This window comes from Orycteropus afer, unplaced genomic scaffold (genome assembly GCF_000298275.1).
Source record: "Orycteropus afer afer isolate SDZICR_OR568_19922 unplaced genomic scaffold, OryAfe1.0 scaffold00263, whole genome shotgun sequence".
In the NCBI taxonomy this organism is placed as follows: domain Eukaryota; kingdom Metazoa; phylum Chordata; class Mammalia; order Tubulidentata; family Orycteropodidae; genus Orycteropus; species Orycteropus afer.
In genome coordinates, this window is record NW_006921850.1 from 1883936 (window position 1) to 1897480 (window position 13545).

Sequence of the window (13545 nt, forward strand, 5' to 3'; positions counted from 1 at the left end):
CTGCAGAAGTTGATAAAAATCTTCAATTTCCTCATCTTTGGCTTTGGTGGTTGGTGCATAAATTTGAGTAATAGTCATATTAATGGGTCTCCCTTGTAGGCGTATGGATATTATCCTATCACTGACAGCATTGTACTTCAGGACAGATCTTGAAACATCTTTTGTGATGATGAATGCCGTGCCATTCCTCCTTAAACTGTTATTCCCAGCATAGTAGATCATATGATTGTCTGATTCAAAATGGCTAAAACCAGTCCATTTCAGCTCACTGATGTCTAGCATATAAATATTCATGCATTCCATTTCATTTTTGACAACTTTCAATTTTCCTAGGTTCATACTTCATACATTCCATGTTCCAATGATTAAAGGATGTCTGCAGCTGTTTCTCTTCAATTTGAGTGGTACCACATCAGCAAATGGAGGTCTCAAAAGCTTTACCTTATCCATATGAGTAAGGTTGATTTTACTCTGATAATGCAGCTCTTTCCCAGTCCTATTTTGAGAACTTTCTAAGCTAAGTGACTCATCTTCCTCCTCTGTATTGGACAATGTTTCTGGACTATTCATAAATTTGCACAGTAATGTATCAGACAGTGTTTCTCTGCTATTCATAAGGTTTTCCCTGGCCAATTCTGTGAGATGTGGATGGCCTCCTCCTTCTTCCTAGTCTGTCTCAGTCTGCAAGCCGGGTTGATACCTGTGCAACAGGTGCACCCCACTGGGTTTGAAACACCAGTGGCACAGCCTGAAGACTCAGAGCAAACAGCCATATGTTTTCCTTATTCCTTCCATATTATTTTATACGTCTATTTATTTGACATTGTGTTTTCTTCTTTTTTCCTTTTTCTTATTTTTCTGGTCTGATCAACTTGCTATTTATTGCATCTTTTTGCACCTCCTCTCCCCCGTTATTGTAGTTGTACTACACCTGTGCACCAAAGTAATGTTTATCATCTTTTACTTGCTCTCATAACCAGACACCAAAAAAATTCACTGCCATCAAGTTGCTTCTGTCCCAAAGTGACCCTATAACCCTATAATCCATAGAGAATTCATGACCTGAAAAATTTGTCCTAATTATTTCTTGCATTCCTGGCACACTATTGCCCAACTTTAACACTCCATTTTCCCTCCCTTCCCCATATCCCCAAAAAATAAGAGCCTTAAAAAACTTCATTTTCCTTTTTTGTCTCCTCTTTTGGAGGGTCAGCGAGGGGAGGGTCAGTGAGATTGATTGACATGTTTATATCTTTTTTCCTTCACTTTGGGATATTTTTTTTTCTTACTTTCTATTATCTGCTGAATCACAGTTTCACCACCTTCCTTCTTTTCTCTGTGTGGAACTTTTCTCATTAGCATATCATGTCTCCCAGATCTAGTCTCCAGATTATTCACTTCTGCTCTCATGATTTCTATTTCATTTTTCTTCTGTACTTGGAACTATTTCTTGCATTTGATTCTCTACACCATTAATTCAAGTTGCAGACTCTCTAATTATCCTCTGAATTTCTAGTTCAAATCATGATTTTTATAATTCATATTAGAAATTGTGTGTGTGTGTTACATTTGTATTTCAAGCATTATCATTATTATTATTTGGGGATTTGTCTGTCTTTACCAGTTCTTTATCACTGGGCATGTGTTTTGACTGTTCTCTCGATCCTTCTCTGGCTGCTAGGCTCCCTTCAGTGGGTACTTATTTTTCTTGTTGTCTCACTGGAACTTGACTCAACAGGACTACTGTGAGCCTATACAACAGAGTGGAACTGCTCCATAGCATTTCCAAGGCTATAAATCTTAATGCAAGCAGACTGTCCCACCATTTTCCCATGGAATGGCTGATGCATTCAAACCACCAACCTTTTGGTCAGCAGTCCAATGCTTTAACCACTACTCTACCAGGGTTCTTATCACTGCAACTTAGGTTTGGTTATTGGAGTATTAAGTGGTGAGACTCCTGTAGATAGATGGTAAAGTGACCTGTTGGCCATGGGTTGTGCTATAGAAGCCAGCAGGCTGTCATCCCCAGCAGGAACAAGTGGAAAAGCTGAAAGTGCTGGGCATTCAGTCATCCCACTCAGCTTCATCTTGACATTTTGGGGGTTGGGAAAACCCAATATCAACCTTTCCCTTGGACATCACAAGTCTTTGTTAGCTCTTCCTTGGGTCTGTAGCCTGTGTCCAGGTCCCTGTCTCCTGACCTCAGACCTTTCCTGCCAGCACACACTAAACCTTCAGTGGAGAAAGCACCACAGCATTTTCTCCATATCTTTTGTTGAGGATCTAAACAGAGTGGAACAGTTTGGCCATCTCTGGCATGGAGAAAGTTTCCCTCATGTTATGGGCATTCACAAACTGTGAACATTTGTCCCTGCAGGGATAAACAATGTGACAAAGACCTGGGGCTCTGCTTCCAGGACAGAGTTCATGTTCATGGAACTAGTTGCTTTCAAGTCTAACTAACACAATCAGAGTGAAATTATGCCTCCTAGGGTTTTCAATGGGAGCTCTGGTGGCGTAGTACCTAAGGCATTTGACTGCTAACCAGAAAGTTGGTCAAATCCCACCAGCTACTCTTCAGAAGGAAGGTTGGGCAATCTACTTCCGTAGTGATACTGCCTCGGAAACCCAAGGAGGAGTCACTATGAGTTGGATCTAACTTGACGGCAGTGAGTTTGGTTTTTGGTTTTTCAGGGTTTTCAATGGCTGTGATCTTCCAGAAGTAGGTCTTTCTTCTGAGGTGACTCTGGGTGGTTCCCATTGCCAACCTTTTGGTTAGTAGGCAAGTGTTTAACTGTTTGCACCATCCAAAGACTCCATCATATTCATGGAAGGGTCACCTATCATCTCTATTTCACTTGTTCTACTTTTAACTTCCATTTCAGCTCACCCACCAAGCCCCAGAAAAGAGAGCGAGGATGTTTTGAGGTAGCAGAAGAGGCTAACAAAAAAGTAAAAGCAAACAAATGTATAAATTAATCTCGAGGGTTTGTGCCCTTCAAATATTTAGCTTCTGGGTGCACTTAAAAGATGTCTGGTGGATGTGCATGGCACCTGGTGAGCCCTGCCTGCTTCCAGAACAAGAGATGTAAAAAAAAACCTCATTTTCTAGACTAGCACCATTCCATGCTACCCTCTAGTGGCCATTGCTCAGAATAAACATGGGCCACACACACAAAAAGGAAGGTCTTGAGTTTAGGAAGAAATAGTGGATGGTGCAGTGCATAAAGCTCTCGGCTGCTAACCCAAAGGTTGGTGGTTTGAATCCACCAGTATGTCTATGGGAGAAAGATGCAGCAGTTTAATTCTATAAAAATCAAAGCCTTGGAAATTGTATGGGGTGGTTTTACTCTGTTCTATAGGGTCACTATAACTTGGAATCTACTCTATAACAATTCGTTTGATTTTTAAGTTTAGGAAAAAAATACTGCAGAGTTTGTCTAAGTAAGATGTACACATCTCATCCCACCACATTCATCTAATTGAAATGCCTAAATTGTTCAGATTGTTATGTAGGTATTGAACAAATGGGGACAATAGTTTCAAAATTAGATTGAATAGCAATTTTACCTGAAAAATAGCACCAATGGACTAGTAATTTCTCTTACACTAGTTGCACTAATGAGTGTTTTACAGACCACTTCTTTGTTTAATATCTTATAAATTCTGGCATGAAATATGGTATGTTTTTAAGCCCAACATTCCCCATCCAAACCCTCCCCCATCCGCTCATTATAATTTCCTCTCAAAACCCTGAAAATAACTAGTACTGTTTACAAAGCTCTTTGTCAGAAGTGATTTCCTTTAAGAGTCCCTTCCCTGGCATCTCAAATGGTTAACATGCTCAGCTGCTAAGTGAAAAGTTGGAGGTTCAAGTCCATGTAGAGGACCCTCATAAAGAAAAGCACTGGCAAGTAGTTCTAAAAAAATGAGCCACTGGAAACCCTATGGATCATAGTTGTACTGTGTCATACATGGGGTTGCCATGAGTTGGAACAGGTATTATCGTGTTTGCAACTTTGAACTAATGTTATTTGGGGCCTTCCCACTACCTAGTAAAATAGGACAGTTCCAGAAACCTCGAGATGCAGCTACTCAAGACAAAAACCAAACCCAACTCACAGCCATGGAGCCGATTCTGTCTCATAGAGACCTCCCTTGGATTTCCAATGCTGTAAATCTTTACAGAAGCAGACTATCTCATCTTTTTTCGATAGAGCAGCTGGTGGTTTCAAACCACCAACCTTTTGGTTAGCAGCCAAATGTCTTAGCCACTACACCACCAGAACTCCTTGCAAACCACTAAAATTTATAAACAAGGCAACAAAGAAAAACTAGAAAATGCAGGGGCAATTGGCTGTCAAGTAGAAGGAGACACATACCCTGAAGTCACAAGACTCAATGACTCTGTGTTCTTGCTCACCCACCTTTATTTCAGTCATGGCTCTGACAACTCTGTGTCAAATCCTTTGAATATTCTGAGCTTTGAGAGAAATCAAAGGCACAAATGGCAACACTTAAAATGAACATTACGCAAATTACTTGTGTCTAATTTCAAATGTAATTTTAAAAACCCATTTACAAAGTATGTAATCATTTTTTTCTCAGGAATTTATAACTACTAACTGCCCTAAGTAAACCAGCAGACTATATTTGATGTCTTTAGGGCACAAGGAAGGTGGAAATGGGATGGGGGACATGAAAGTGGAGGGTGAGTTGGGAAAGATTATGAATGGTCCCAATCTACCCCTCTAGTTCTAAGCTATGATGTTAGACTGGTGTGCCTAGCTTTAGAAATATCATCAGGGAAGATCATTTCCTCTCTATTCCTCTTGGCAGGAACTCTGGTGGCACCATGGTAGAAGCACTCATCTGCTAACTGGAAGGTCAACCATCCAAAACCACTAGCTGGTTTGTGGGAGAAAGATAAGGCAATTTGCTTCTGTAAAGATTTACAGCATTGGAAACCCTATAAGGGAGTTCTACTCTGTCCTATCTGGTCACTATGAGTTGGAATCAACTCAGTGGCAGTGGGGTTAATCCTCTTGGCATAAACTTTTAACGTAATCCCAGCCTTGCTGAATGTACAATATTAAGTTGACTGGAAGATATACTTGGGACTTTATCATTAAAATGATATGGCCTTTGAGCCTGAGGTATTTGTGCATTACATTTCATTACTTAATAATGTATTATGAACCTCATATTTTCTAGTCTTGAGATACCTGTCCCTTTTTGTCACCTCTTTAGATGTGACCTTATCTTTGACTTCATGGTGGTCTTCAGATGGTCCTCCAGGTTGGGTCCCTGGTTCAGATTCAGATTCTTCAAAGTGAGCCAGTTTTTTATTTCCTTGAGATACAACTAGAATATAACTTATGGCAGTTTTCATAAATGAGACAAAATCTTCAAAGTCAGGCTACAAAATAAAATGATAAACTGTTTATTTACTTCAGTTTCCTCAACTTAATGAAATAAAATGATGGCATTACCCAACTTAAGTGAAATGTACCCCTTCATAATCACTGAGCAAGAGATTGTTATCCTTATAAACTTATTTTTGGAGCATAGATGTTAATAAATAGATCTGTGAAGGATAGATGTTCATAGATAGTGTTGTGTTGTTGTTATGTGCCATCGAGTTGGACCCAACTCATAGCGACCCCTCCTTGGGTTCCCAAGGCAATATCACTACAGAAGTAAATCGCCCCATCTTCCTTCCAAGGAGTGGCTGGTGGGTTTGAACCGTCAGCCTTCTGGTTAGCAGTCAAGCACTACACGACCAGACTTGAAATGTGGCTAATGCAATTGAGACACTGAATTTTTAATTTTATCTACTTTTAATTTAGAAGCTATGTCTTCTGACTGCTAAACCTGTGCACTTTCCAATACACAAAACCAAAAAAACCAAACTCACTGCTGTCGAGTCAGACCGGACTCATAGCGACCCCTCTTTGGGTTTCCAAGGCAGTACCACTACAGAAGTAGATTGCCCAATCTTCCTTCAGAGAAGTGGCTAGTGGGTTTGAACCGCCATCCTTCTGGTTAGAAGTCAAATGCCTTAGGCACTACAGCACTGTCTTTACTACATTACCCAGGTGAAGGCGACTTAAAGAAGCAGCTTGAGAAAAAGACCTTTAGGTAGAGAAAGGGTAAAGTATTTGTAGCTTATGACAACGAACTTTCAAATAAGGGCAAAATACATAGGAAAAGACTGGATATTCACTTCTAGAATGCGGATGCAGAGCATCTTGGAGATCATGGAATAAAGAAGTTTTCACATCCCTCAAAAAAAAAAAAAAAAAACAACCTGAAGAAACAAAGTCAGACCATCAAGTTGTGCTCAGCTGCTACTTTTTCTACTAGGGATTTCCCCACAGCTGCCATCACTGGCATCACCATGATAGTGACAGCAACAAGGCCACCCAAAACTTATTTGATTGGTTAGACTTACTGATGTTCTATAATGAGAATCTAAAGCTTATGGTAACACATTATATTCAAAAAATATAGCAGAAGTCTTTTTTTTTTTTTTTTTTTTTTTTAAATTTTCTTACCTGGTCTGCTATTCGACTATAGAAGTTCCGAATGTTGTCTTCAGTGAGCCTTCTTTTATCCTCTGCTTCTATGACAAATCCTGCCTTTGTAATCTTCAATTGGAGGGAAAGGCCACATCCAGACGTGTTGTGGGACCACATGTAAGACAAGTCAAGGTCATTTAGTTCCTTGGCTTAACAAACTACCCAGATTTGAATGTGTTTTATGTAAAGACCTCAGTATGATCCATAGATTATTGTAAGCTGCTCATAATACATAAACAAAGAAGGCTCTCTGCATGGCCTCCAGATATTTAGGTTTTCAAGGCTTGAACCAGAGATTTGGCAATTTTTCTATTATTTAAGTGGACTACCTCTAAATGTAAATAAGCTGAGTTCCAAGAAAAGATATAGCATTCTGAATAGTTCCTAAACACATAAATTTGCAAGCAGTTTTTGCTAACTTCAAAATTGCTTAATTTTTTTTTTTAGTCAATTTATTTAAGCTATAGCACATATTCTAGAATATCACATATAGCATATATTTGGAGATATAGATAAATACCCAAATTATTAGGAAGGATGGAATATAAGATTTAACCATGCTTTACTTATTTGAGGAGTCTCTATGTGGTGCAGATGGTTAAGGACTCAGGTACTAATTGAAGAGTTGGCTGTTGGAATCACCCACAGGCAACTTGACAATCTACTCCAAAAGGTCATAGCCATTGAAAACTGTGTGGAGTGCAGTTCTACTCCGAAACACATGGGGTTGCCATGAGTTAAAACAATTCAATGTTTGTTTTTTATTTATTTTAGTGAAAACTTAATGTAATGACAACAGTCGATGTTCATGTCATATAAGAGTAATAAAATGTAACAGAAGTTTGGAAAGAAACATGACAAGCTAAATGAGGAACTGAACTGGGTTCAAAGCAACTCAATGATTGCATTAAATGATACTATCAATATAAGCTTAATTTGATTTGGTTGTATCTGGCACCAGCTACATTCTGTGTCTAGTATGAAAGCAAACTTTCCATGAGGTTATCTACAGGGCAATAGTCTCAAGCGTTCATTCATCCTCAAGGCTCCATAAAGTCTGGATGCCATGAAAACCTGAAATTCTGTTCTGCATTTTTACCTTTTTGATCAAAGATTCTTCTACAGAATTCTGTAGAAGAATCTTTGATCAAAATGTCCAGTGATGGTAGCTGGGCACCATCCAGTTCTTTTGGTCTCATAGATTCTCCTTCTTCCTCTGTTCTTCTTGGTGAATAAAGCCTGGTTCCAATGGCCTTACTGTTGTTATGGATCATTAATTACATCTTCTTAAATGATCTCCTAACTGACATTCCTCCTAACTGACAATGTCTAAAAATTCTAACCATGTCTTTGTTAAGTTAGTGCCTGAAAATAGAAAATAAAATCCAAGCAATAATGAAATTTAATAACTTCTCCTTTATTGTAGTTGAAAAGTGAAGTGCACTCATTTTCTTTTTGTTCCAAATGTTCCTACATTTTTTATTTTATCCATTATGTAATCTCTTACTGCATTTCAGAGAAGTAAAGTCTTCAGTAGATACTCATTACATTTCTGAAATGTTTATTACTCTGAAGCATTGCTTCACCTAAACAAACTATATAATTTTGAACACTTTAACCATCAGGGCTATTGAAACATGCTCTAATAAGGAACAGTAAACCATTGGTATGTGATATTATTTTTGAAAAATGCTATAATATATAAGCAATATATAGGGGAATGGAGTATAGTTTGGTGTACTCCTTCCACCCTAGAATATGGAAAATAAGCCTACCTTTATAGACTTTTATTGATTAAATCAACACATAATTGGAAGAGTCTATACATCCCATGTCTTGTATACCATCTATTTTATTGTAGTATTTTTTCTCTCAAAAAAATTATTTTAATAATTTATTTTCTTGTTGTTGCAAATACAAACAGCAGAACATACACCAATTCAACAGTTTCTAAATGTACAATTCAGGGACCTTGATTACATTCTATAAACTGTGTAACCATTCTTACCCTTCTTTTCCAAATTGTCACTCCTCTTTTAACATGGATTCACTACCCCCTAAGTATCTCATCTAGTCTCTCGAGTTGCTGTTGTCAATTTGATCCCTTATAGATGGTTCTTTAACAGAGCACAATGCTCAAGGCAGTCTTTACTAGTTAAACTATTGTTTGGTTGTCCTAGGCTATCTTCAGGGCAATAATTTCAGGGATTCCTCCAGGCTTAATTGCTCCAGAAAGTCTGGATTCCATAAAAATTTGCAATTCTCATCTGCATTTTTCCCCTTTTTGATCAGTATTCTTCTATAGAATCTTTGATCAAAATGTTCAGTAACGGTAGCTGGGCATCATCCAATTCTTCTGGTCTCATGGCAAAGCAGGTAGTTGTTTATGGAGGCAATTAGCTACACATTCCCTATATTCCTCTTATTTCTGATTCTCCTTCTTCTTCTTTCTTCTTGGTGAATAGAGACAAATTGTTATGCCTAGTATAGACACTTAAAAGCTTTTAAGACCCCAGGCACTATGAATCAAACTAAGAGGTAGAACAGAGGCACTGAACATGTTATTAGGCCAGTTAACTGTGATGTCTCATGAAACTATAATCCTAAATCTCTGAACCATGAAACCAAATCTCATGAGATATTTGATTGTACATAAGCAGCCTAAGCAGCTAATCTTTTATTATTGTTTCTCTAAATACATGTATCACACAACTTTTACCAATTCAACTATTTACAGGTGTACAAGTTATTGACAATAGTTACATAAATTGGCTACACAACTTTTACCCTTAATCAATGAAAATTTACCATCAACCTAAACTGAAACTCAATGCTCCGTAAGTAATAACGCTGTCTTTACCCCTTCCTCCTGCTCCTGGTAACCACTGATAAAATTTGGTCTCTACACATTTGCCTATTCTTGTCTTTTTATATAATTATATAATATTTGTCCTTTTATGATTGACTTATTTCACTCAGCATAATGTCTTCAAGCTCCACCTATATTTTAGCACATATCAAGACTTCATTTTTCTTTCTGACTCAGTGGTATTCCATTGTTTGTATGTACCACATTTTGTTTATCCATTCATCTGCTGATGGACATTTAGGTTGTTTCTAGCTTTTGGCTATTGTGAATAATGTGCCAATGAACATTGGTGTACATATTACTGTTTTCAAGTCCCTTGGGTATATTCCTAGCAGCAGAATCGTTGAGTTACATGGTAGTTCTATTTTTAGTTTTTTTGAGAAACTGCCACAAGGGTCATATCATTTTGCTTCCTACCAGCAGTGGAGAATGGTTCCTATTTCCCCACATCTTCATCAACATTCATTAATTTCAATTTTTATTTATTTTTTAAAATTTTAATCTTAGCTATCCTGTTATCATTTTTGTTAGGTGCCTTCGAGTCATTCCAACTCACATTGACCCTATGTAAACAGAATAGAACAGTGCCTGGTTCTGTGCCATCTTCAAAATCATTATTATGCTTGAGTCTGTAGTTGTGGCCACTGTATCAGTCTATGTCATTGAGAGTTTTCCTCTTTTTTGCCAACCCTCTACTACCAAGCAGGATGTCTTTTTGTAGAAACTGGTCCCTCCTGATAACATGCTCAAAGTATGTGAGGTGAAATCTCACCATCTTCACTTGCAAGAAGCATTTTGTCTGTACTTCTTCCAAGACAGAGTCATTTGTTCTTCTGGCCGTCCATGGTATATTAAATATGCTTCGCCAACCCCATAATTCAAAGGCATCAATTCTTCTTTTGTATTCCTTATTCATCGTTTGAGTATTACATGCATATGAGACAACTGAAAATATCATAGCTGAGGTCAGGTGCACTGTAATATTCAAAGTGACATCTTTGCTTTTTAACACTGTAGAGAAGTTTTTTGTAGCATATTTTTCCACTGCAATTTGTCATTTGATTTCTGACTGCTACTTTCATGGCAGTTCATTGCAAATCCAAGTGAAATTAAATCCTTGACAAATTCAATATTTTCTGCATTGATTTTGATGGTGTTTACTGGTCCAGTTGTGAGGATTCTTGTTTTCTTTATGTTGAGGTGTAAACCATACTGAAGTCTGTAGTTTTTGATCTTCATTAGTAAATGCTTCAAGTCCTCTTCACTTTCTGCAAACTAGGTTGTCTCATCTGCATATTGCAGGTTGTTAATGAGTCTTCCTCCTATCTGATTCTTTTGCTTCATAGACCAGCTAAGAAATTTGGAGGATAGGTACCTGGCCAACATACTGGAAAAGATCCATATTTGTGCCCATTCCAAAGAAAGGTGATTGAATAGAATCCAGAAATTATCAAACAATATCAATAATGTCTTACACAAGTAAAATTTTGCTGAAGAAAATGCAAAAACAGTTGTTGAAATACATCAACAGGGAACTTCAAGAAACTCAAGCCAGATTCAGAAGAGGATGTAGAACAAGAGATATCACTGCTGATGTCAGATGGAGCTTGGCTGAAGGCAGAGAATATCAGAAAGATGTTTACTTTTGTTTTATTGTTTATTCAAAGGCAGTCAAGTGTGTAGATCATAACAAATTATGGATAACTTTGCAAAAAATGGGAATTCCAGATCATATAATTGTGCTCATGTGGAACCTATACATAGACCAAGAGGCAGTTATTCAAACAAAACAAGGGGATACTACATGGTTTAAAATCAAGAAAGGTGTACATCACAGTTGGACCCTTTCACCATACTAGTCATCCTGTTGTTGTTGTTGTTATGTGCCGTCAAGTCGGACCCCTCCTTGGGTTTCCGAGGCAGTATCACTATGGAAGTAGATTGCTCCATCTTCCTTCTGAGGAGTGGCTGGTGGGTTTGAACCATCAGCCTTCTGGTTAGCAGTCAAGTGCTTTAGGCACTATGCTACCAGAGCTCCTATCCTAGTGGCAGTACAATGGTATCTCCTTCTTGTTTTAATTTGCATCTCTCTGGTGGCTAAAGACTAAACATTTTTCATGTGTTTGTTGGCCATTTGAATATCCTTTTAGATGAAATGTCTACTCAAATCCTGTGCCTATTTTTTAAATTGAGTTGGCTTTTTCTTAAACTGTTAAAATTTTGTGTATATATTTTGGTTATTCGATTGTCATCAGGCATATGGTTTCTGGAGGTATTCTACCAATGGGTAGCTTATCTTTTCACTCTTTTAGTGAAGTCTTTGGATAAACAAAAGTATTTAATTTTTATGAGGTTCCATTTATTTATTGTGGTTAGTGCTTTTGTAATGACATTAGATAATCTATTGTTAGAAGCTAGACCTGACAGCCTCACTTCCGTATTTTTTTTCTAAAAAATTATGATTTTAGTTTTCACTTTCAGGTTCTTTTTTTAAAATGAATTTTATTGAAATATAATTTATGTACAGTGAAATACACAAAAGTAAAGTGACATGGATCAATGCATTTTTTTTTGTAGTGTTCCCTCCCCTCCCCTCCCACTCCTGACAACCAACAGTTTCCCTCCATATATAAACTTTCCTTGACCCTCCACAACAATGAACTAATACTGTATTTGTCTTTCTGTGATTGACTTATTTCACTCAGCATAATGTCCTTCAAGTTCATCCATGTTATGTGGTATTTTTCAGACGCTATATTATTCTTTAGTGCTGCATAGCATTCCATTGTATGTATATACCATAGTTTGATCATCCACTCTTCCACTGATGGGCACATAGGTTGTTTCCATCTTTTTGCTATTGTAAATAATGCTGCGATGAACACGGGTATGCATATGTCTGTTCCTGTCCTGGCTCTCACTTCTCTAGGATATATACCTAATAATGGCATTGCTGGGTCAAATGGTATCTCCAATTCCTGCTTTCTAAGGAATTGCCATAGTGCTTTCCACAGTGGTTATATCACTTCACAGTCCCACCAGCAGTGTATGAGATTTCCAATCTCTCTACATCCCCCAGCATTTGTTATTTTCTGTCTCGTTGAACCTTGCCATCAGTGCTGAGGTGAGATGGTATCTCATTGTTGTTTTGATTTGCATCTCTCTGATGGCCAATGATCGTGAGCTTCTCTTCATGTATTTGATGGCCACCTGAATATCCCCCTTGGTGAAGTATCTATTCATGTCTTCTGCCCATTTTTCAATTGGATTTTTAAGTCCTTTGCTGTTGAGGCACTGGAGTTTTCTATAAATCTTAGAGATAAGTCCTTTGCCAGATATGTAACTATTGACAAGTATGAATTTGTTGCTGTCATTTTTGTTATGTGCTTCTTTGTGGTGTTAATTTCTTTGTTCCATATAATTTTCTGTGCTGAGCTCATTTTGCTTATGAATTGTGTTATCACTTCCTTTGTTGCTATTGTTTTAGCATTTGCTAAATATTTGTGCTGTTCTTTTTTATTTTGATGTGAAGGTTTATCATTTTTATTTTGATGTTCCCCTGTGATTTATAGTTTTCTTCCCAAGTTTAGAATAGTCCATTCTATCTTGTAGTTGTCTTGACTTCCCTACCATTTAGAAGTTTTGTAACTACACAATTTTTTCCCTCTTTTTGGTTTGTAGTTGCCTCATTTGTCAATTGATGTCTCTGGTTCCCTGTTTACAATCTTGTAGGCTTATTTATTTTGGATACTTCCATAGTTGAGTTGCTTTCTTAGTTATGTCATCATGTGTGTTAATGGTCAGTTGTTGTTTGCTGTTGTTACTTCTCTGTCCAAAGGACTCCCTTTAGCATCTCTTGTAAGGTTGGTCTGATTTTAACAAATTCCCTTAATTTCTGCATATCTGGAAATCTCCTAATTTCACCATCATATTTGAGGGACAGTTGTGCTGGGTACATAATTCTTGGTTGGAAATTTTTGTCTTTCAAGATTTTATGTGTACCATCCCATTGTCTTCTCTCCTGCATGGTTTCTGCTGAGAAATCTGAGCTTAGTCTTATTGGTTGTCCCTTGTAGGTAACTTTTTGTTTTT

The 13545-nt window shown here is 37.5% G+C and overlaps 1 protein-coding gene across 1 annotated transcript in view; it reads right to left on the reverse strand.

The window, feature by feature from the left end:
* NME8 (NME/NM23 family member 8) overlaps positions 1-13545 on the reverse strand; it is an 88934-nt gene that overhangs the window by 35858 nt on the left and 39531 nt on the right. The window contains exons 8-9 of the mRNA XM_007950106.1: positions 6561-6653; positions 5229-5422 (exon numbers count right to left, since the gene is read on the reverse strand). Coding sequence (XP_007948297.1) covers positions 5229-5422; positions 6561-6653 — 287 coding nt within the window. The remainder of the gene's footprint in view (positions 1-5228; positions 5423-6560; positions 6654-13545) is intronic.